The sequence below is a fragment of the Anopheles arabiensis genome, chromosome 2 (genome assembly GCF_016920715.1).
Source record: "Anopheles arabiensis isolate DONGOLA chromosome 2, AaraD3, whole genome shotgun sequence".
NCBI classification, from domain to species: domain Eukaryota; kingdom Metazoa; phylum Arthropoda; class Insecta; order Diptera; family Culicidae; genus Anopheles; species Anopheles arabiensis.
Genome location: NC_053517.1, coordinates 94,923,999 through 94,946,312, shown reverse-complemented (window position 1 = coordinate 94,946,312; position 22,314 = coordinate 94,923,999). Strand labels below are relative to the sequence as shown.

The 22,314-nt window shown below is 46.5% G+C and overlaps 1 protein-coding gene across 5 annotated transcripts in view; it reads left to right on the top strand.

The window, feature by feature from the left end:
* Nucleotides 1-22,314, top strand: part of LOC120908757 (mucin-19) — a 178,336-nt gene that overhangs the window by 105,276 nt on the left and 50,746 nt on the right. For all 5 annotated transcript variants that reach the window (XM_040320094.1, XM_040320092.1, XM_040320093.1 and 2 more), the window contains 4 exons: nt 13,644-15,289; nt 15,364-15,973; nt 17,347-18,318; nt 19,563-20,615. In XM_040320094.1, the coding sequence (XP_040176028.1) occupies nt 13,644-15,289; nt 15,364-15,973; nt 17,347-18,318; nt 19,563-20,615 (4,281 nt within the window). The remainder of the gene's footprint in view (nt 1-13,643; nt 15,290-15,363; nt 15,974-17,346; nt 18,319-19,562; nt 20,616-22,314) is intronic.

Sequence of the window (22,314 nt, the reverse complement as noted above, 5' to 3'; positions counted from 1 at the left end):
CATCGATTGTTTACCAGAGGATCGGAAATCGGAGCGATAGATAAGCGAAGGTGCGCTTTGGGAACATTCTTTGAGACCACTTTGTACAGCATCGCCAATGAAAAGTGGCAACTCATTGGCCTGGGTTGGCATAAAATTTGCACCGTAATGCTCTCATCATTCTTCACTGTTGAAACGATACGACGCGTCATTGGGACCGCATGTGACTAGCGGCAGCGGTTGAGCGTTAGAAACGTGAAGTTGATGATAATGAAGGAGAGGGTCACACAAATCACAACTCGCTGTGTGGCACTGCTCGGTTTTATCGGTCACCGGAAACGGATGAAGTAATTTAAGAACACTCGATCGTTTAATCTCGATTGCGTGCAGCGAAAGTTCTCGGCGAGTGTGCATACTAACCGTGAGGGAATGAAGACGATTTGGTGTTTTTTACTGTTTTTGAAATATTTTCATTTTAAGTTATGATCTTCTGTTTACTTTGCCGAGTGAAATCTAGTAGCTATAATGCAAAGCGTTATTGGCTTAGCATTTAGTATTGGATAACACAAAATAATTTGTGCCAGTTATAGGGCTACGGACCGAAATTTCAAGGCTCATCTTAAACCCCCTTCTAGCATCCGATTGTGAGATGGATGCCACAATAAACGGCTCAGGTGAGGTCAGTAACTTTTGAGGAATTTGACCTATTTCTGAAACTAAACATGCCAGTCCAGGAAGTAATCACTAAGCCATATCAACCATGGAATTGATACTGAATCCTTACTGCTCCTGGAACTGCTCATTAATCCATACTGGTTCTTTATTCTGGCCCGGAAACTATTCGTTGCATTCCTTAAAATACCTTGAAGGCTTATCAAGCACGCTACAAGTCAAAGTGGGTATAATATACAGGTGGGCTTGTAGCTCTTCCCGCCAAACAATATTGATAAACAGCTTTGACAGGTAGAGGGACGCTTTTACATTGTACCGATTCTCTAATACAGCTTTACACTATCTGCAAGTGGCTATTAAAATAAAAAAATTACCTTTTTTCAATGCAGGGCAGTTATAGAACACAATATTTAGTACTTTACTTCACAAAGCAATGCAAATACACACTGTTCAACAATACTCAGTACAGGGTTTTCCAAGTCAGTTTCGAAGGTAAAAATTGTTACACACCGCATGAAAATTGTTGTTCCACATCGATCTGACATTTCATTTCATTCCATTATAATAATTTTCAAAATCTACAGCATGATTTTCAACACGTCTCAAGCTGGATTGAGTTTGACAGCTCTTTGTTATGTGTTGAAAATCATGTGTTGAAACTGAAATTTCAGTTTGAAACAAATAAACCACTTGACAGCTGTTGAAAAACATTTTGGACGCGGTGAATAACAATGTTTACATTCGAAACTGACTTGGAAACCCCTGTAATTTACTCACTCACACCAACAAGCAACCGTCCCTCCGTGTGGCAAACTATTTTATAGCTTTTCTACAGTGTAGTTGTCATATTGTTTGGGATAAGCCACCTGTAAAATGAAATATTTCATTCGAAGAAAATCCTTATGAACAGTAATTGAATTTTAATTTATTCGCGGAACTATTAACCATTCTTTCAATGCAAATGCATATTACCTGTGTTTGTTCCTAAAAGCATAACAATTTAAATTTTCCACACACAATACAGTACAAAATAAGTAGCATCAGTACCACAATTGACCCATTTCCCAGTTATTGTTACTCCTCCACTTTCAACGAATGTTAATTCCAACCAAACCATACTGTTGTCGCAAACGTGTAACGCAAATTTAACACTCCGCTACCGGCGTGCAAACAAAATATTAATTTATCTTCTATCGCATGCAGCTAAAGTGAAAATGAAAACGAAATCGATGCACATCTGCTGAACGCGTTGACTGCAAACAACAGCTTTTCCGCATGCAAGGGGATTCGCCAAACCTGCTGAGTGCAACGAACACACCAGACGGATAAGCGGTGGGGCAGCGGGCAGTAGCGTGAAATCAAATATTTTCCCATCACCAACACCAACACCACAACCAGGCATTGGAATTTTCGAGTACAATTATGCAATCTCACGCGCGTGTCCTTGGCTTCAGCTAAACCACTTTATAGAGGTTGTTTGTTGGGTTTTAGCTCCAGCGTTTAGCTTTTTCGTCTTTTTTTCTAGCAAAAAACAACAAACTCACCACCACTTACCGCCCATAATTTACGCATATGGTCCAATCCATTGTGTAGGGTTCCTTTTCTAGCGTGCGCTCTAAAATGCCGCACCGTGTGGCACACGTGAGGCTCCAGACCGGCACATCAATGATGCAATGCAATTGATTCATCACACAGGCCCACACATACACACACAGATACACAGGCTTTTCGACACCTCTTCTTAACCAAAGCCATCCCGTGGCCATCGGGTCGAAACGGGAGTCGAAGGAGGGATGCAATGCAATTTTCAATAATAGAATAATCAAGCTATGAAATTCTGCATCCCACCGGCTTCGGTTCGGTTTCTGTTTGCGCGGCGAATGTTTGCTTCGCTCGCTTATCAGTATTCGCACGAGTGCACCACCGAGCGGAAGTCCTTACTGTCAAACGAGCCGTACAATCACACAGCCCTCCGCACACACACACCCATACATAAGGAGAGAGAGAGTGTGTGTGTGTGTGAGTGCTGGCACAGGTGTGCCTGGATAGTTGCAATCCGTACCGGAAACACGGCCTGTCTGCTTCCGGCAACCGGATCTTTGCCGACATGTTCCGGCACACAAATCGATCGGTGCATGTGTATGTGTGTGTGCGTGTGTGTGTGTGTGTGTGTGTGTGTGTGTGTGTGTGTGTGTGTGTGTGTGTGTGTGTGTGTGTGTGTGTGTGTGTGTGTGTGTGTGTGTTAGTGTGTGATCGGGGCACTAAATACGATAAGGTAGCCCCGGTTCTGCACGGCCGGATTGTTTGTACGTGGGTGTTAGACTGCATCTGAGTGCTCAGCTCTTTTCCCCCCATTTGAAAATGGCTTCTGGAGTTCAGGTTTTTTTTGTGTGTGTTCTGTTGTTCCTTCCCGTGTATGGAGGCTACCTTGTAGGTGCATAACTGGGGCAGCCTTTAGTGGATGGGTACTTTCGACTGGGAATACTAAAAATTCTCCCCCCTTTTCACAATGCCACAAACTTAAATGCAGCTTTAAAAGTGTCTGGCAAAGGAAAAAAAAAAAGAAAAAGCTTCTCTACTAATGGACCATTCAGCATCGCCGTTCAGGATGGTTTGCTTCCCATTTGCACGCGTTTTGGAGAACTTTCCTCTTTTACTGCTGAGAGGATTTATGACCTATCGTACGTGCCTTAAAGCTTGCGCTGGGTAAAATATCATCCAAAGGAGCTGAACGGTTAAAGCTGGTTCAAAGTGGTTTTTTGCGTTCGTTTGCTTTATTGCTCAGATCACAAACGCCCCACCGTACTTGGTGTGAGTCATCGCCGATATGGAATGCGGTCCTCTTTGACTCATCGATGATCAAGGGGCAGCTGATCAATGATATTGAGCTTGTATTTATGCACTGCATTGACTCAGATATCGGGCATGCAATCTAGTGCACTATGTTTGTTTGCAACAGTTTGCCTGAGAGGCATCAATTCTTTACAATGGACGAGCTTTTAATTACCGTAATGCATTCATCTGTTATGGATGTGGAAAAAGATTTCACAGAATTTTGGTTACTTTTTTCCTCATTCATCATTCAATACAATGTTTGTCTTCTGTGTAGAATAAAAAGCACACAAAAAAAGGTAATTCTCTGGAAATCATCGATCGATGACACTGAGGCTGCACGTGCAATATTCTCTTTTACATTTTGTTTCAAATGTTTTATCGATCCGTATGTCGTGTACTTTTATTCTAATCTCCCAGCCAGCCGCACTATCAATGCACTCCGGTCAGAAATGCCGGCAATCGATATAGAATACCAACCACGTCACAGTGCCAACCACTCTCCCCTTTATTAGCACCCATATAGCCACCTCCCCCCCCCCCCGCCACCCTGCAACATCGACACAGACAAAGGCTGCTTTATCTTTATCACCGCACACCGGCACATCGCATCGCGCAGTATCGCTCTCAGCCACATTCCCTGGTGCAATAAATACATGCACATTGCTGCTGTGATAAAGCTGCTGCGCCCGATATGCAATCTAGTTGTAATGGATTTTATGGCAAACCGAATATTATGCACCTAGCGCGGATCAGGGGTGGTTGGAGCGGGGATGTATTTTGAAAAGCGAATTCTGATCGATACACAGTTTATTTTGAAAGCTGTGCTGGAAAGCTTTCATAACGGAGCTGTTTAGCGCATGCTGTGGTTTGATTGATTGTTATACCATCAAAAGAAGTGTTGCGTTTCGATGAACCGCGGAAAGTAATTGTTTTACAAACCGGATCAATCAATGTGTGGTAAAGTAGTTTTAAAAACAAACGCCAACTGTTACTATCGTTTGATAATGATGGGAAAGATATTTTCAAACACTTGACACTTGAAACCAATTTGCAATCGAAACACATTAAAACTAACACCGCATCAACGCGTTTGTTTTCATTTTTATAATTTATGATAAGCATTTTTAATTAGTTTTAAAGATTAAATTTGCTTTACGAACCTGCTATTTGATGATAACACTGTACTTGTCTACAAATACATTATCTTAATTTGATCTATATGATCATATATAATCGAATTTGAATATTATTTCCACCACTCGTTCCACCATCAAAAGATTGAGGTGTCATTAAATCATCCCACAATCGATACAGCCTAGTGAGTGTTATCATTTCGCCGTAATCCATTTTTGTATTCAATAAACAATAACCAATTTGCATATTAAGCTTCATCAATCATTACAATTAGCATCGCGACTTCGCTGCTATAATCGCTAATGAGAAGAGCAGTTTTAACGAAGCGATGAAAAGGAAGCCATTATCACGTGGAGGGGAAGGAAGTTAATTTTAAATTTCCACTTTATATACTCGACACAAAACAATAACACACACATACGTACACAATGAGGATGATTTCCATTTACTCATAGCTTTTACTAGAATGAGTCTTACTCTCGCGGTAAACGCTGTATTCGGTAAACGTATTTGCACACCAACACATAATCGATTATGAAGCCATCACTGCTTCGCTCAATACCATTTGTCGACCATTGTGCAACATTATTCTTTCTTCAGCCAGTAGCGAAGCTTTTCCTCAGGCTTCCCAAGGCCAGGCGTCGCTCTCTCTCTCTCTATCGCCCCATCAAAAGCAATTACCCATCCGCCCAAAACCTGTCAGCTCGCAATCGTTCGATCCGGAATGGAGGGCGTTTGTTCCCATCCTCCCAGCCCAGGAAGTGCGGTAAATATTTATCGACAGAATTATCACGCTTTCTGTACATTAATTTATGAAACAAGAGAGAGGTGCGGGAACGCTGGGTAGAATATAAAATCATGAAACTTTTCACCAACATTCCATCCCTCCGGAAGGCTCATTTCGGTGAAACAAAGGAGCACAATAAATTTCAGCAGGCGCGCGCAGGCGAACGTTCCCGGAAGTTTGATGGGTTTTGTTTTGCTGGCGTGCGAGGTTGGGCTGAGGGCTTGATTTTGATTATTTTGCACCGTGTGGTTAACCACGGAAAGCGAATGTCTACCACGGGAGACGGGGATAAATGACTGACGTATTCAGCAGCTCGGAAGCTGCTCACCGAACGTTCCACCCTTATTCCTCGGAAAGCGTGCGCTTAGGTATAGTTTTCCCAATTTCTCCCCCCCCAAAACCTGCCAGATCGAAACGGATAAGCCTAGTAGCGGGAGCGCGCGCTGAACTCTACCATTTTACCCTGCCCGTACCCACTCGAAACCCGAAACGAACGAGTAATTCAATCCGATTAGTGGTACGGATTAGAGCGGTCCGTGGCGTAGGCGCTGCTCTAGCGAAAGGCGTACTTTACTATTTCCCTTTCCCGGTTTGCATTAGGAAGGAAGGAATGCTTTCCCAAGAATTGTGTACCTTTGAACGTGTGTGTGTGTGTTTCCAAGTGGACAGGTCAGGGTAGGATTTGAACTCTACGACACACACCGTACGATCTTCACAAATTCCTGTCCTACAACTCACCAGCCACCAGGCTGCTCCATCGATGACGCTCGGAGCCCATTGTTTATGCGGTGTGTTTTTGTTGGAGCTTAAAACTTGGAGCCTCACGGGAGAAAGCTTACAAATGTGCAAGTCGAGCAGGTATCCAGAAGCAGCAGCACCGGTAGGATAAAGTTTAAAGAGCTTTCCAGCGGATTTATGATACTAAATAGAAGCGCCCGTCAAGCTTATCTGTAAGTAAAAATTGAGTAACAACTTTGAAGGATAGATTTTTTTAGCGGAAGCACTTTATGATTTACTCAAGACGAAGTACTCTTTCTAAGAAAAGTAATCACAGCATTCATGTGGCTCAGATAAACCATTGCTCCAAGGAACAACAATAAAGTAATACATTATATTTATTTTTCCGATTGCCGCCAAGTGCTCAGCAAAATGGCGCCGGCATTATTCAACACCGGCTTCAAAACTATTGTACACTTCCTACCAACTCTACTCCTACCCGCGAGTTTGTATGCTCGCAAACAAAACTATAAATGATAAACGACTGTTCCCGGTTGCCTTCATTCCCCTGGCCCGCCTCCCGAATCGATCAATTTTATTAGAACCAACGCCATCCTTCCGACCAACTTCGGCAGCAAAGGGTCCAGAATGTCATTATTTACCAACCAAACACTCTAACACTTCCGCTCAGTCTCCTAAGAAAACACAGAAACTCTCAAACACAAAACCACCCCTCCCTTCGGGTAGGAAGGGCGTGGGTGAACCAGCGAAGGAACCGGCAAGTTCCTGCTTCACCACGTTAGCAAAATATTATCCTAGCCCTCGGTTCACCCATTTATCGAGCGTTTCTAGTTTGCCTGCAAAGCGCTCCCGTAACTAGCACCAGAATCGAGTTCGCCTTTGGAATCGGAAGATGGCAGGAAATTGGGACGGAAAAAATGGAAAATTATTTCGTTCGATTGAAGCGGGAGAGCACAAAGGAAAAGTGAACTGCAAACGATTCTGTCCATTGTGAGAAGCGGCCCAAAAGTACATAGCCCAAGGATTGGGGCATTCGTACCCAAAAATAGAATGCCAAAAATCAATCCACAATCGATCGGAAAGGAGAAACCCACTCCAATCTAATAGATATGCTGGAAAGATACCACATCAAACCACTCAGGCCGCAGCCGAACGTCTGAGATGGCTGCTTGGTGGAACAGTTCGAACAGTTTTGCAGCATAATTTAATAATTTATTAAAGTAAGTACCGTTCTATCGGTACGCTTGTCTTTTGTTCCTGCTGCGCTGCACGTCACGATCACGGCAAACGCTTCAGGCGCCATTAGCAGCCCAATAGGTGACAGCGTTAACTTAATTTTCCTCTTATTTTTCGGTGCAATTTTCAGGGCCCAACACAATGCAGCCTTTAACCTTGGCACACAGGGTTTGGGAAGGGTACACACACATACCCACACATGGGGAAAAGTTTCCCCAGGCCGGGTGTCGAAATATTGATTGCATTTGCCGGAGGAAGGCAGAGAGACAGAGAGAGAGAGATGGGTGGCAAACTTTCTCCAAACACGGGCGTCGCGTGCGTACGGCACTGATCATTTTCATAATTGCGAACCGAAACACCGGGGTTGCGCAAGTTTTAATGATTTCATAACAATTGTTCCAGCGGCTTGGGAAGGCATGAGGTATCCTTTTAGTATGCGGGGTTTTGTCGTCGCCGCTATTACTGCGGCTCAGAGGCAGAGCAAAACTTTCATCTTCTCTTAACCGGCACCGTTTAACGGCATCGAAACTGTACCAACTGTCGTTAGGGTAGGTTTGGCCGAAGCTGTTTGGTGGGCTTAAGAAGCTTGGCTATTAATTAACCAGAACACGTGGCAATTATTTTATGTTTTTGTTTTGTATTTCTTTGCTTACTCTTCCCAGTGATGGCGAATGTTGTAGCACAACAAAAAATACTTTAAATTACTCCCCCAAACTTTGCTCAATCGATGCTTGATGTTTTAATATTTGCCTATAAAAGCTTCACTGTATTTAAACAGCAATCAACGCTTCTCGGTAGCTGTTAATTTTGCTTCCAAAGTAAATACTTTAAGTCGCCCGAACTCCCCTTTTAAGCTGGAACAAAACGACGCATTTGTTCCGCAGCCTACAATCGAAATCATCATCATCATAATACTATGATTTAATGACCTTTTATCGCACGAAACCTTACGCAGCCAATTTTCATTCCTATTAAAATCATTTTTTGAATTTGTTTCTTTTTCTGCCACAATAACGTACGGGGTTTTTTTGCGGCAAGAAAACCTCCCGTACTCCATTTACTGCCCCGTACCCCGTTGGCTCGTAAAAGCCATTGCCATTGTAATAGGATACGCGACCCGGAAATCGTGGGAGCCATTTTCCTTAAATTATATATGCCATTTGATGAAAGTCACTTCGCGCGACAGCCCTTTTAACTTTGCCGGTGGCTATGCACGGGACCAAATGCGGATGCTGGCGCACAAATAAGGCGGATAAAAAGAAAAAGAAAAAACCAGGCCCATAAGTCCTTACCGTCGTTGAATCTGATCCTTTTCCGATGTGAGGCACAAATGTGCTTTCCCTTTCCGCTCCGACCTCGCGTACCCGCTGCTCCTTAATCTCTTCATTTCGCGTGTCCTGTTCAAGACATGCGACGAACGGTGGCCCCACAAACCGCAATCAGCCTACGGTACCACCACGGAGCGTGGCGTAAGATGGCACCGCCACGGTGACGCGTTACATTGAAAGGTCCCCAGGGGGGGAGGAGGAATGGCATGGCGGTCTCTGGTGGAGTTTTATTTCACTCGTAAAACGCGTGACACGACGCCAATCGCCATTATGCTGCTGCTGCCGGCGTGAGGTTTCGTTTGGTGGGATTCTTCCGGTTGGAATTAACTTCCATCTGTCTGTCTATGGAAGGGGAGAGAGGGTGACTCTAGGTGGGTTTGGTAGGTTGGGGAGGTGGGGCTGGGTTTTTTTTCCACGCATCGCTGCTTTTCGCACTACTAATGTGCTGAGCGGCGATTTATTCCGTATCGATTGCTTCCCCGGAAGCACTAAGTCCCTGGAGGACCCGGGAGGGAGTTTCTCGGGTCAGTTGATAAGGACCTCCGCAATGGAAATCTGTAAGGATTGGAGAGGAAGTTTATGAATGTTATCACGCAGTAACAAAGATATGTTTATTCAAGAGCGTGTCCGGCTGTGATGGCTTTCTCGTAAAGAAAGAAGATCAATGAAGTAAGCATGAGTGTGGATTAGCGTAAAGGGGATTGTTATTAATTGGTTTTGTGCATTCATCTTAAGAAAATAGCGCAGCGTGTTCAAAGACACGATTTGTCATTGTGTGTCATTGAGATGGCACAATGGATCTTCTGCAAACACTGAACTATAGATTTATCATGGATTTTTAACAACTGGTTTATAAGCGGCTCTTGTTACGAATAAGAATATTTTACAAAGATATTCGTATAAATTCACAGTTTAAAGTTATCATTTGTTTATATACTGTACCATAAATCCATCATTCTTTCAACTTATGAGATGCTTCTAACTTATGTAAATTTTTTTACTTGTCACTATAACCTCTATATAATTCAAAAGCACTCCCCTTCACAATATTGTTATGCTCCAGTGTTCTTAAGATGTTTGACCTATTTTTCCCCCATTCTCTCACTCGTATTATACGCCGAGCAGATTATCCTAATGAATGCTTTGGTAGCAGTTTTCTAACATACGCTCCAATTCGTTTCATTCAATTGAGATTATCCGAGATTAACGCAGCAAAGTACCGAACAATAATGCTGCCATCTTTAAACTTTGTTCTACCTTGGGAGGTGTTTTTTTCCTTGATGATGCTTCTGTCTGCTACTTCCCACACTGCCACTGCACAGTGCCCCCAACACACACACACACACACACACACACACACACGAATCCAACCCATCACGGTAACGGTGGCCTTCTCGTTAGGTTTAGCGCTTCATCAGCAGCGGATTAGTAATTATGTGCTCGTTTTGTCTGATTTTTCTACAATCATCCTGCCTACGGTAATTTTTGCACATTTTTCTCCGCTAACGATCGCAGAAGGTGGAAGCAGCTGATTTTGAAGTTTTTTTTTTTTGTTTTTGGATACTGTATTTCTCACCTAGACTGCTTTTTTATTCATTTTTACTCTTTTTAATGCACCAACATACGACGATGTGCTGAAGTGGGTCACTTGGAAAAGCTATAATATTATCATCCATCTTTAATCCCATTCCCGGGTTCCTGGGCGGTTGACAGCTGTAGAGTCGACCTAGCTATACTGTCCAAGCTGTCGGTCCAATTTTCCATCCATTTCCCATTTTCATCCACTCGACCTCAGAAGAAGCCTCAATGGCAATCGAATAACGCTTTCTGGGGCGCTTCTCCGAAACCGGGCGTGGGAAAAGCTATTCAGTAATTAACTTTAACGAGAACGGAACTTCAACAAAACGGGAGAAAGTGCGTACGTGTGATGATGGGTTTTCGATAGTTTGAGGCTTTCGGCGTCAGCTGTGTACTGTTGGATGCGTTTCTGCTACGAATTATCTTGTTCTCTCATCACAAAAAGAAATGTTTGCTTTGTGTGGGGCAAAAATAGCACTACCTTGTTAATACAGAAAATAGATCATCATCCCAGAGCCAAGTGTCAGTTCTAATGAATCGAGAACCTGCGCTTACGCGAACATTTCCCCGAAAAACGGTGTAGCACCGATTTCCGACCCTTGCTGCAATGTCAAGCATTTGCATTCGGCCTGCACGAAGCATATGAACATTTGCCTTCTGAACATTTGCTCTGCTCTGAAGCGTACGTATTCGTCGGAACTGAATTAATGCTTTGCTACATTCTGACTTCGAGAAGCATTTCCCTGGAATACTGGCTTGCCCTGGATATGTGACCTTTTGTTCCGTCTTCAGTGACTTCTGCTTCTGATTAAATTGTTTCATTCTACTGTAACCACACAAAGCTGAAGAATGAAGTTTTCCACAAATCTCCGTTAAAATTGAATGTCTGTGAGGGATACAGTGGAAATGTTCAAATCATTACTAGAAGCTTCTGTATGTATGTTGATTTAACGAGGAATTAAAAGCTTGAGGCTTAATAGGATGTATGTTTTTTGTAGCTCACTTTGTTAGAATTATTTCTGATGATGTCATGGGGTTTTCCATGCGACTTGATCAACCTGAATAGGACAAAAAGTTACTTTGCATTGCTGCGAAACCTATCTACACATACAGAACTGCTATAAATCCTCATAGTACCTCACAGAACCAATAAATTATTGAAAAGTATTTGTAAAATGCCAAAAAAACATATACGAATACTATATCCACATACACTCAAACAGAACTTTCTTTGTACCCTGCAAATGTATCACTCACCATTTAAACAACCTCCAATGAGATACTGTAACCACGGCCGCCAGGAGACACAAAAACACTGCCCAAAACGCATTAATCACATAAACACAGAGCAAAGCCCAGTCCATCGCCAAAATTCCAGTCCATTCAAAACCGCGTAGCGCCGCGACGTGCCAACTGCACGCGTAGGCCTAATTATGCTATCAAAATCAATCTTCGTTCCGGTTCCGGTGCGTGGGCGAGAGACGACCCCCTACCCTGGACATAAGCGTGTGACACGGTGTGCGCGCGAGCGGACGGGCTTGTCTCGGTGAAAGAGTTATTTAAAGTAATGATAAATGATTAGGCGGAGAAAATGTGTCTGTCACGAGCGCGAATTTGGCGCGCTGTAATCATCAACCGGGGTGCCCGGGGGTTTTGTCCCTGTGGCAAGATTGTAGTCCAACGGCAATATCCACCGCGGCCTCCGAGAGATCCATCCATTTGAGCAAGGGTTTTGAAAAATTGTATCACCATTACCTGGCAGAGCGTACCTGTGGCACAGTGAGACGGTTGATGGTCGCTTCAATATGATGAAGTGCCTACCGCACACACACACACACACACACAGCCCGCTCTGTCGGTTCGGATTGGATGTAATTAGAAAAGTTTACTGCTTTCCTGTTCAAACTTCAACAGCAAGTTGAAAATGATGAGCTTTCTATCTATTTTTTGCTTTTGAATGAGTCTCGAGAATTATGCCACTTGCTCTATTTTAAAATGAACTTTTAATTATGCTGTTACCGATCTAATATCCTACATTGAATAGCTTTTAATCCTATCAAGATACTTCAATTTAACGTAACGCATAAAGAAACACGATAGAAAGTGTTAAGGCTTTCATCGCATTCTTTGAACCCTCGTCATGTTTTTTACACCGCCGCGTCAGTTGACTAGTGCCAAACTCTCATCATTCGCCCGTGGTCAGTACTGCCAAGTCAATTCCAAGAAGGCCAAGAACAAACACTCTTCTGCCGTTCAACGGGAAAACTAATTACTGGACGCTTTTTTCTTTGCTTCCTTCCCCGACACCACAAACCGGGAACAGAATCACTTGCACCAAAATCCTGGATCTAAACCTACCCTTAAGGACCGAAGAAACAGGGAGGGGGGTTGGGGAAATTCGCGCAATTTTTCTCTTTGGCCTTCCAAAACCGAAGCCAAGGACATCAAGCTCAGCACAAATATTTGCCCGTGTGCCTTGTCCGCTCATATTAAAGGGAAAGCCGGCATGCTCCGGTTGCTCTCCTTTCAACACCAATAGTATCCAAGGGCTATGATGGCTTGCCATGTTTCAAAGGACCTGCATGTGAAACGCAATGGCCGGGCAAAGAGAAAGAGCGAGAGACAAAGAGTTTGCCCAGAATGCAATATACCAAAAACAATACCGGGACTCTGTTCCAACACGCCACCAGCCACCATCGCCTGAATGAGTTTCATTAATTTCACAAAAAAAACCCTCCAAAAAGGTGGCGCTTCCTACAGCCAGTGGAAGAGTACCTACTTGGACGGAAACGCAACTACTCGGAACTGTTCCGTCCAAATACAGCGGAGAGCAAGAGTGAAAAAATGACCACTTCCTTCCATCCTGCCTGTGTGATAATGGCAATAGGAGGAGGAGGTAACGAAAAAAGAATCATCAAATTGCTTTCCTGCGCCAGCATTGTTCGTGTCGTTTTACTAAATGAAACTCATTTTTACGCCAGATTACAACCCGGAACGGGCTTCAATTTATGTTCATTTGCACAACACTGCAAATAAAACACTCGGCAACAAATACTGCCAGTGTGTGTTTCCTCGCAGGGGAAATTTAATATACTTGAAAGTTGCATTTTCTGAACTTTAATTTGATCCCCTTGGTGCCTAATAACAGTGTTCCTTTCTATTTGAAGTATACTGTCAAAACTCGAGCACAATCATTTGGTTTAGAAAATCCCCACCCCTATTTTTGTTCTGAATGAAATAGAACTCTCAGATCTCTAATTAAATGAATGCCAGGCCGTTTTGTTTCCACGTCCCTGTATGACACACGATCGCCTACAATCCATTGTAATCCGCTTCTCGCTTTCATTACTTTGCAGATCAAAGGACCACTCACCGTCGGCAGCGGACCGGGAAGTGCTACCGAGCGAACCTGAACAGTCACCCAACCAAGGGCCCATCGACGCCCCAACCGAGCAACTACACCCCGGCAACGATGATGACGAGCCCAATGCCGGTGATGCTGATGAACTGACGAAATTAATTGGCAACGATGAATGTGACATCAGTGACTTCCCGCTGCCCGAGCTCCCGGTGAGCAGCAGCAGACAGGATCCGACCTCCTCGGACAGCTTCCTCACGGCGACGGACGCCGAGGATGGTGGCATCGGTCCGGCAGACGAGTCCGCACTAGCAGCCGAGCAACGAACACGCATCGAGCGAACGGAGGATACTAGCGAGCGGGCACAGCAGGACGGCGACGACGACAACGACAGTATGCACTACCGGACGGCAGCAAACGGCGGCAAGCCGACCTATCTGTTCGGGGAAAACGTTAAAAAGAATGGAATATTTCTCAACAAATCGGGCTGGGTACAGGTAACCGGTGGCCAGCAATCCATCCCCGGGAGTCGGGGAACGCCAACCGGGTCGTCCTATCAGGCTCTTGGGTCGGGTGGTTCGGGCCTAGCAACGGGCTCAACGGCAGGACAAAAGGTAACACGCAAATACATCGAGTACGATGAAAACCGGTACACGGGACGGCCGGGAACCGGTGCGAGCAAGCTGGAAGATCTGATTAACCGCAACGAATCTCGCGGTAAACCAGCCGGCCGTCCATCCAGTCAGCAGTCGCAACAGCGGCAGGATAATGTAACGATTCTAAAAATAGATCCTGGGTCGGGTACGACCTCTTCTCTTAATGCTGCCTCGCTGTCTGGTAGCCGACCGGCTTGCCTTTCAATTAAACGCAACCTAGCGGATGGGAGTCCCCCACCGGTGACGCCAATTCTGTCGCCACCTCCCGCATTTCAAGACACCCAGCAACAACAGCAGCAGCAGCAGCACCAGCAATCGAACAAAACCCGACTCGGGGACATTAAACCCGGCACGAGAATATTTCTCTCCGTCGTGGATAATGAAAACCACAACCCGAAGGGGATGGTGTTTTCGAGAAGTTTCGAGTACGACCGGCGCAATCGACGCCCACCGGACGAAGATCTGGACCAACGGGGCGGATACGGTGGCGGATCGGGTGGACCGGGGGGTGGCAGCAGCAGCAGTACGGATGCCTTTTCGAAAAGCTTCGAGTACGAGTTTAATCCATCCGGCTCGATGGGAAGTTTGCAGCCACAGCAGCAACCACTGAAAAGCTCGCTAATAAGACGCAACCGTTCGCCGACGTTTGCCACACTGACCGGGAACTCGCCCAACTATCTCACCAAAAAGGAAAAGCCAGCCAAGCTGAGCTCACCGATCTTCCCGAAAGCGATACCGGGCAATAGTCTTACGGTGAACCGGGCCACCCTTGGGTACGCGTCCAGCGAGTCGTTGCGAAAGTTCGACAAGAACAAATCGTTGGATGCGGGCGTTTCGATGGGGGCCGGTGCTGCCAGCGCAGGCCATCGTTCAAGGCGATCGCAGTTCTCGACGAAGGCAAACTCTGCGCCTGGTCTACCGTACGGGTTTCGATCGGATTCGGTCGGCAATCAGCGACTCAATTCCTGTGATAGTGGTGCCCGATCAGGTGAGTTGGGACTGTCAGTAGATGGGTTAGTGCTGTTACATTAACGTGTATTCTTTCCTTCCAATGGTTTGCAGACTACTCCAACGACGACGTGGATGACGACGATGACATCAGCGAAGATCAGTCCTCTTCGCTTGCGCTAAGCTACAAATCATCCACCTCGTACATCAACCAGATGAAGGGACGAGCGTTTGCTGGTGGTAGTCCCAGCCAGAGCCAAACGGCACTCCTATCCGCCGGCACACCGCACGGTCTGCTCAAATCCCAGCGCTCGCTTACGCCCGAACGGCTGTACGACCACAACGACGAGTACGGCAGCGCGCGGAACCTCAAGAAGCAACGGTCTCTGACTCCGGAGAAACGCTCCCGGACACCGGACGATCGCACCAAGCGCAAGGGTGGTAGTGGCGATCAGGCTACCAACAGCTCGCAGTCATCGCTCGTGTCGCGCCAAAGCTCGGGCTCGCGCAGCAGCACACTCGAACGGCAGCAGCTGCGCTACGACGAAGGCTACATGCGCACGAGCAGCCGCAGCTCGTCCAGCTCGAGCTACAGCCGGGACGAGAACGTACCGACGACCAGCCCGAGCGCCACCTACCGGCGCAATCAGCTGCGAGGGAACGTGCGGCTGCAGCCGGGGCCGACCCCGCTCGGCGGCGGTGACTACAAGATACGCCGATCGAGGTAGGTGACGGGCGTAAATAAGCATACTGCATCCCTGCCATTTTGTACTCCATTTAGTATCTTTCGTTGCCGCTCGAGTAGTAGTATCGTCTTAGTGTGCTTGCAAATCATCACCGCAAACCATTAACAACACGCTCACGCTTTCACTCGTTTTTTTTCGGTTTTGTACGTTCACCTTCTTCTTTCCACGTTACTCACGGTTCGTAAAAGTGTTCATTTCGGAAACTGTACTGCACAATTCTCAAGCACCAGCCAATGTAAAGACAGCCTGCTCAAACAGTTAGTGCACTAAGGCTGTAACTGTTATACGATCTTCTCTCTTTGCGAGTATCACACTAGTATACAATTTCTGTAACTGTTATACAATCTTCCTTCTTTGATACGCATTTGCTACCAATTATCATCCGGATTATCGAGGAATTCTTCCAATTCTGATCCTCCAAGATATGCTTCGACACCTGCGATCGCTGTGCTGTACTTTCGCGAAATAAACATGCCACATCTGACATCTTCTCGTCATCCATCCCCATTTTCTTCATTTGTTATTCGTGATGCAGTTGATCCATCATATTGATCCTCATCTTCTTCGCTCTTCATCTCATATACCATACGCTAACGGATTTATCTTCTATTTCCTCGCCACCAAGAAACTGAGCAACTCTTGCTTCAATAATTCTAAGCGATGGTGGTACCCAAAACTAGCTTCAAACTGGTCACCAACGACGGTACGATTGCTGCAGAAAAATCGTGTTTGTGTCCCGTAATGGATCAAAGTCACTTCAAAACCTTGAAGATGTCCCAGCACTCCTTGGAAATATAGCAAATGAGCCTTAATCCACCGTCTATATGACGGACACGTAGTGTGGTACAACTAAAACACGGAACGCACCTGCAAAAAAACACTTGACATCCTCACACTCAACACCATGCTTTTTGCTTCCTTCCCTTCTGCTGTAAACTCCAGCGGTATTCCATGAGCGTAGATGCGAAAACGGGAACTAAAACCTGATGGCATGATAATCGGCATTAGTGATAACTACATTCCAACACACCCTCCTCTTCCACATCCGCACATCCGCCGCTTGGCTCGTGACTCTTTCGTTTCTTACTTCTTAGTACACAACTCTACCGCAACTCTGCGCGTTAGCCTGTGTTTTTTAGATCTTTTTTGAGATGTACTGTAGAGCAAGTTGGTCCCGGTTGCACGGGCAATGCCTTCACGTCCGCTAGTGCTCGACCCTTAGGCTACTGCCTTCATCCCTCAAACGATACTAATTATTGTTCTTTCTATTTGTTTAATTCTCTGACATCCGCATCTCCATCTGGACTGTGGAATTCATCCCCGACAATGCTCCTCTACCTGCAATCTTCAGGTCGCTCCAACTGTCGGAAAGATCGCCCAGTCGCCAGCAAATGCCAGTGCAGCAGATGCCCCACAAGGTGGTGGTACGGCTGGGTACGGTACCACCGAAGGAGCGTCCCACCTACGCCACGCCGAACGTGCTGGGCGGTGGCCGAAAGCCAGGGCCACCGTCCCAACTTCTCAGCCAGGACAGTCTCACCCTGACCGGGTCACATCTGTACAGCCGCATCTCGCCGAACAGTACGCTCGACCGGTTGCGGCGCGAGACCGCCTCGCACACGCTGGACGTGGTCGACAAGAGCAAATCCTTTGACAACAACAACTACGGGCTCGGCCTCGGTGGTGGTACGGGCATCAGCGCCAGCACCGCCACCGGCCACCCGTACGAGTACGAGTTTGACAAGAGCAAATCGTTCGACGACAATCTCGGCATGCCGCTGGCCGACCGGATGGCGGACAAGCGCACGTACGTGACGACCGAGAAGCGCTCCTACTCGCACGATCGCGTGTTTGGCTCCAACTCGTCCAGCAACGAGTACGCAACGAGCCAGTCGTCTACTTCGCGCAACCGCTCGCCCCAAACGTCACTGTTTGGCGGACTGAACCGCCTGTACGAACCGGAGCTACCGTACGAACTGAATCGCGTTACGAGTGCCCGCTCACCGATCATGATGGGATCGGCCTACCGGCAGGCACGTGCGGCCGGCGTGTCAAGGGAACGTTCGCCCGTCCCGGGCTACCAGAAACCGACCGACCTGTATCTGATGCGCCAACAAACGCCCGACTCCGAGTACGACGAGCGGCTGATGACGCCGGAGTACGGTGGGGCGGAGCCGGCCCAACCGATAGCCACCTTCAAGGAGGCCGAGCTGGTGAAGAAGTTCCTGTACGCCACCAAGAACAAGGTGCAGATGCACCGGGAATCGGCCGCCCGGAACGCGATGCCACCGCCCACCATCGCCGGGACGCCATCGTCTGGAAGGTACTAAAAGCTAAAAGCGACAAACTTACTAAGCGAAGCACCCCAGCGCGGCACACTAAGGCACTAATGGCGCGCCGTAGCCAAAAACACAGTAGTACACACGTACACGTACAGGCACACCCTCCCCTTATAACACAAAACTAACCTACGTAGCGTGCTACCGGCATTCTTCCAGAAGACCTGCATCACTCTTACTAAAACGGGTACACACTATACTACACACGCACTACACTAAGGGTGAGGGCTAGGCGGTGCTGGTGTCGCAATAACAAAATGGTGCTGGCTTGTAATTAGCAAGAACTGTAACGAATCTGTATACAAAACGACACAAGCTCTAGCGTACACGTCGATGGCGCAAGAAATCAAAAACGCATTGTTAATGTTGTAACCCATTTTTAATATCAAACGTACGCGGCCATACATCGGAGCAAAACATGCAAAAGAGTATGATAGCGCAAAGACTACGAGCTACTACTACAACTACTGCTACTAAACAATAATCAAAACCTTGCGGATGCGAGTAGATAACGAAACTTTAGTCAACTTTTTCTACAAAAACCCAAAAAACCTAACCTAAAAATTCTGTACAAACTAACGAACGATGCTTAAACTTTTTAAAATCAAAACTCACCGTACCGTGTGGTATATAAAGTAATGGACTCGCGATCTTAAACTAGCGTTTAAATTTGCCGCCGTCAGCTCGGCTACTCAGCTTCAGTCCGAGCGGTTATAAACGTATAAAGATAAAACGACTACTTAAACAAAAAAACGGAATTATACATTTTAACAAACACCGATCGTTACATGTTTAACCGAAACGCGTTAATGCATTTGAGTTTTTTAGCACTACTATTCGATGTATTAGTAGTTGGACATTTGAAGGAAAAGAAAAAAGAAAGTCTGAATGTGACGCAAGTTTTCCTTCCCGTGTGTGTTCTGTTTTGTGCGCGGGATATCGAGTGAGGTGAAAATACCAGGTGCTGAACGAACCGAACGTCGTTCCGTATGTTGTTAGAGTAAGCAACGCAAACAAAGCTAAAGGTTTAATTCGCAAACTAATGGTGCAGGTCCACTGAAGCAACTACACCCTCAATCTGCTCAAACCTCGTTAACCACAGCTAAGCTTAAAACTAAACCCCGCTAAAAAAACTAAACCATCTTTTCCGCGTGCTCGGCAGCTGCGCCACTACGCAAAAGCCCACCTCCACCTGTACCATGACGCTTGTTTTCTTCTATACTTTCAGTTGTACCGCTAGCTCCTGTGACTTTTGGCCACACTGTGGCGTGTCGTCCGCGGGTGCAACTGCAAGTGCGCGCCAGTCGGTCGAGGAACAGTTGGCCACTAGCCACCTGCCCAAATCGGGCAGTGATAATTGTTTGAGCCGCAGGGGAAAGCGTGTGGTGGTAGCACCGCCCGAGGTGATATACATCGGCGACAGTGTGGGTGGACCGCGGGCGGACAGTGGTGGTAGCAACAGTAGTAGCGTTAGTAGTCACAACCAAGGTAGTCACAGCGGCGGTTCGGCCATCGGGTGGCCACACACGGCATCGCCGAAAGCGCCGTCCGGCTCGAACGGACCGACGGCCCCGGAGTCGGCCGGGATTGGTCGCGCATCCGGGCGGGCCGTACCGGTTCCGGTCAAGGCGAACAGCTACGGGGGAGTAAGTAGCTTCGGCCAGCAGCATCACTACTATCAGCAACAGAAGCAGCAGCAGCAACCACACCACCAGCTGGACTCGCAGCCGCCGCAACGTATTCTACGCAAGCAGCAAAACTTTGAATTCTACGATGACGATGGTGCTGGCCCAATGTCCTACCGGATGTCATCGGGGCCGGCAGCAAAGTCGACCGTACACGGGCCGGCTGCTGGAGGCCTATCGGTCGAACAGTACGGCCAGCCGACCGGTGCCGGCAGCAACAGCAACATCATCAGCACGATCATAAAGGCAAACTCGATAACGTTTCTCGGCGAGCACGAGATGCCAATTACGCGTGACCGTGCTTCCACGCCCAAGGGGAAGGTAGCGGTGGCCGGGCAGTCCGTGCCGGGGGGCACTGGTTCCGGTGGTGGTGCGTTCTCGACAGCCAAAAGTAATGGCGGCACATCAATGACAGTCGTGCCGGTGGCGATGGCACCAGCGATGGTGGCGAACGGGAAAGCCAACCGTACCGGGGGCAGTAACAAACAGCGACACCATCAACAATCGTCGACTGTTGGCAGCAATCAGCAGCAGCAGCAACATGGCGGCACAGCTTGCACTGGCACTGGCACCGATGCGCGGGACGGTAGAGCGAGGTAAGCAATCAGAACATCGTCATCGTGTAATTTCAATTATGCCGTTTGATAATTCATCAATGCCGAATCAGATACTCACAAAAGCAGCATCGAGATATTGGAAAAACAGCCATGTTCGGGGCCGGTTTGTCGCTTGGAAGGTCAGGGTTTTTGGTCATGTTTTTTTTTTTGTATCATTTTACAATGTTGGCCCAGAATTACATAAAAGTTATACGAGTTATGTTCCCAATAATTCCAAAAAGAATCATTTTGCATACCTTTAGGCGCTCGTAAAATATTGCATTGCAGTGAAAACCATAATTATTGCATACCTTCAGGCGCATAGCAGGGCTCGGTCAAGGGAGCTTTCTGAACTATACAGAATAATTTTTAACTCAGTAATTGTGGACAAATACATCATATTACATACTTTCAGGCGCTCATTTGAACTGTTTAGCATATACCATTACAAATACGCTGGCGGAATGAAATGTTTATTCGCCTAAAAGAGGGCAGACGACTCATCATTTCTTTGAAACTTACATTTAAAGCACCTTTCTTTATAAAGACTGCATCAATATTAAACTTCTCCCTAAAGGCCTTCTCCATTCTTTTGAAATGGCTTTTGAAAATGCGTAAAATGCCCTTTATTACATCAGTTAGTTGAAATTCTACTACCCAGATTCTTCAAACTGGTGCGTACTATGCCCTTCCGATTTCATGGGAAAAAAAGTCAAATTAATCTGTTCATTTTTGCGAAGAAATTTCCCCATTGAAAACCTCACCCTTCGTTCAATTTCCATAGAGATCAGATTATTTAATATCGAGCGCGTGTCAAAGCTCTTCTCTCGGGCGATGCATTTCCTCGCTCAAACGAGATGCCTTAATTTTCTCTTCCAACCCTTTGCAAATCAATGCCACAGGTATCCTTGTCAAAACAGGTATCCTCTCCATTGAGAATGGCCGGGCTTAGCAAACTGTTCGCCTGCGACGTAACCTTCCGGGAAACATAAATTCCATCGCATTCCTCTTTAGCCCCAAGAGTCCGGCAAACGTGAAGCACCCCCTGGGTGGGGAAGGTGATATTGATGTGCAAGGGACGGCACCGGCCAAGATCATCCATTCAAAAGCTCGACGCTTCATTTTCATATGAATATTTTCATACGCATTTCTAAGCAAGCAATAAATGGGGTGAGCTTGGGCTGGGGAAAAGAACGGGTGAGAAAATATTATCATTGCCACCCTGAAACTGCCTCCATCATCATCGCCCTTGGAAAACGTGGCGAAGGGTGGCGGAAAGAAAAGCGATCCCGTCTCGGCTTGGCTGCTTGGCCGTCGTGTAGCAGATGGGTAAAATTAATATTACGTTGGGTGAATGATTTTTCTTTTTGTGACTTTTTGGTGCGGTTTGCGTGAATCGGGAGGCGGTTCGCATGCGATGACGCAATCCCAAAAAACCATGAAACTTGACGATGGCACCGTACTGTCTGCGCTACCATTCGTCACCTGAGAGCGCTCTGTAGGGGGTGGGAGCGTACGTAACGGAAGCTTCATAAGCGAAATAAAACATAATTTGCGGTAAACTTTTTTACTTGTGTCTCCTGCTGGTACAATTTCTTGGAAAGATAATTTATCTTCTCTACGCTTCACCTAAAGACCGGGTTAGGCGTGTAAGAATGGGAGAAGCATCTGAGCGTCGTATGTGTGTGTGGCTGTTGGG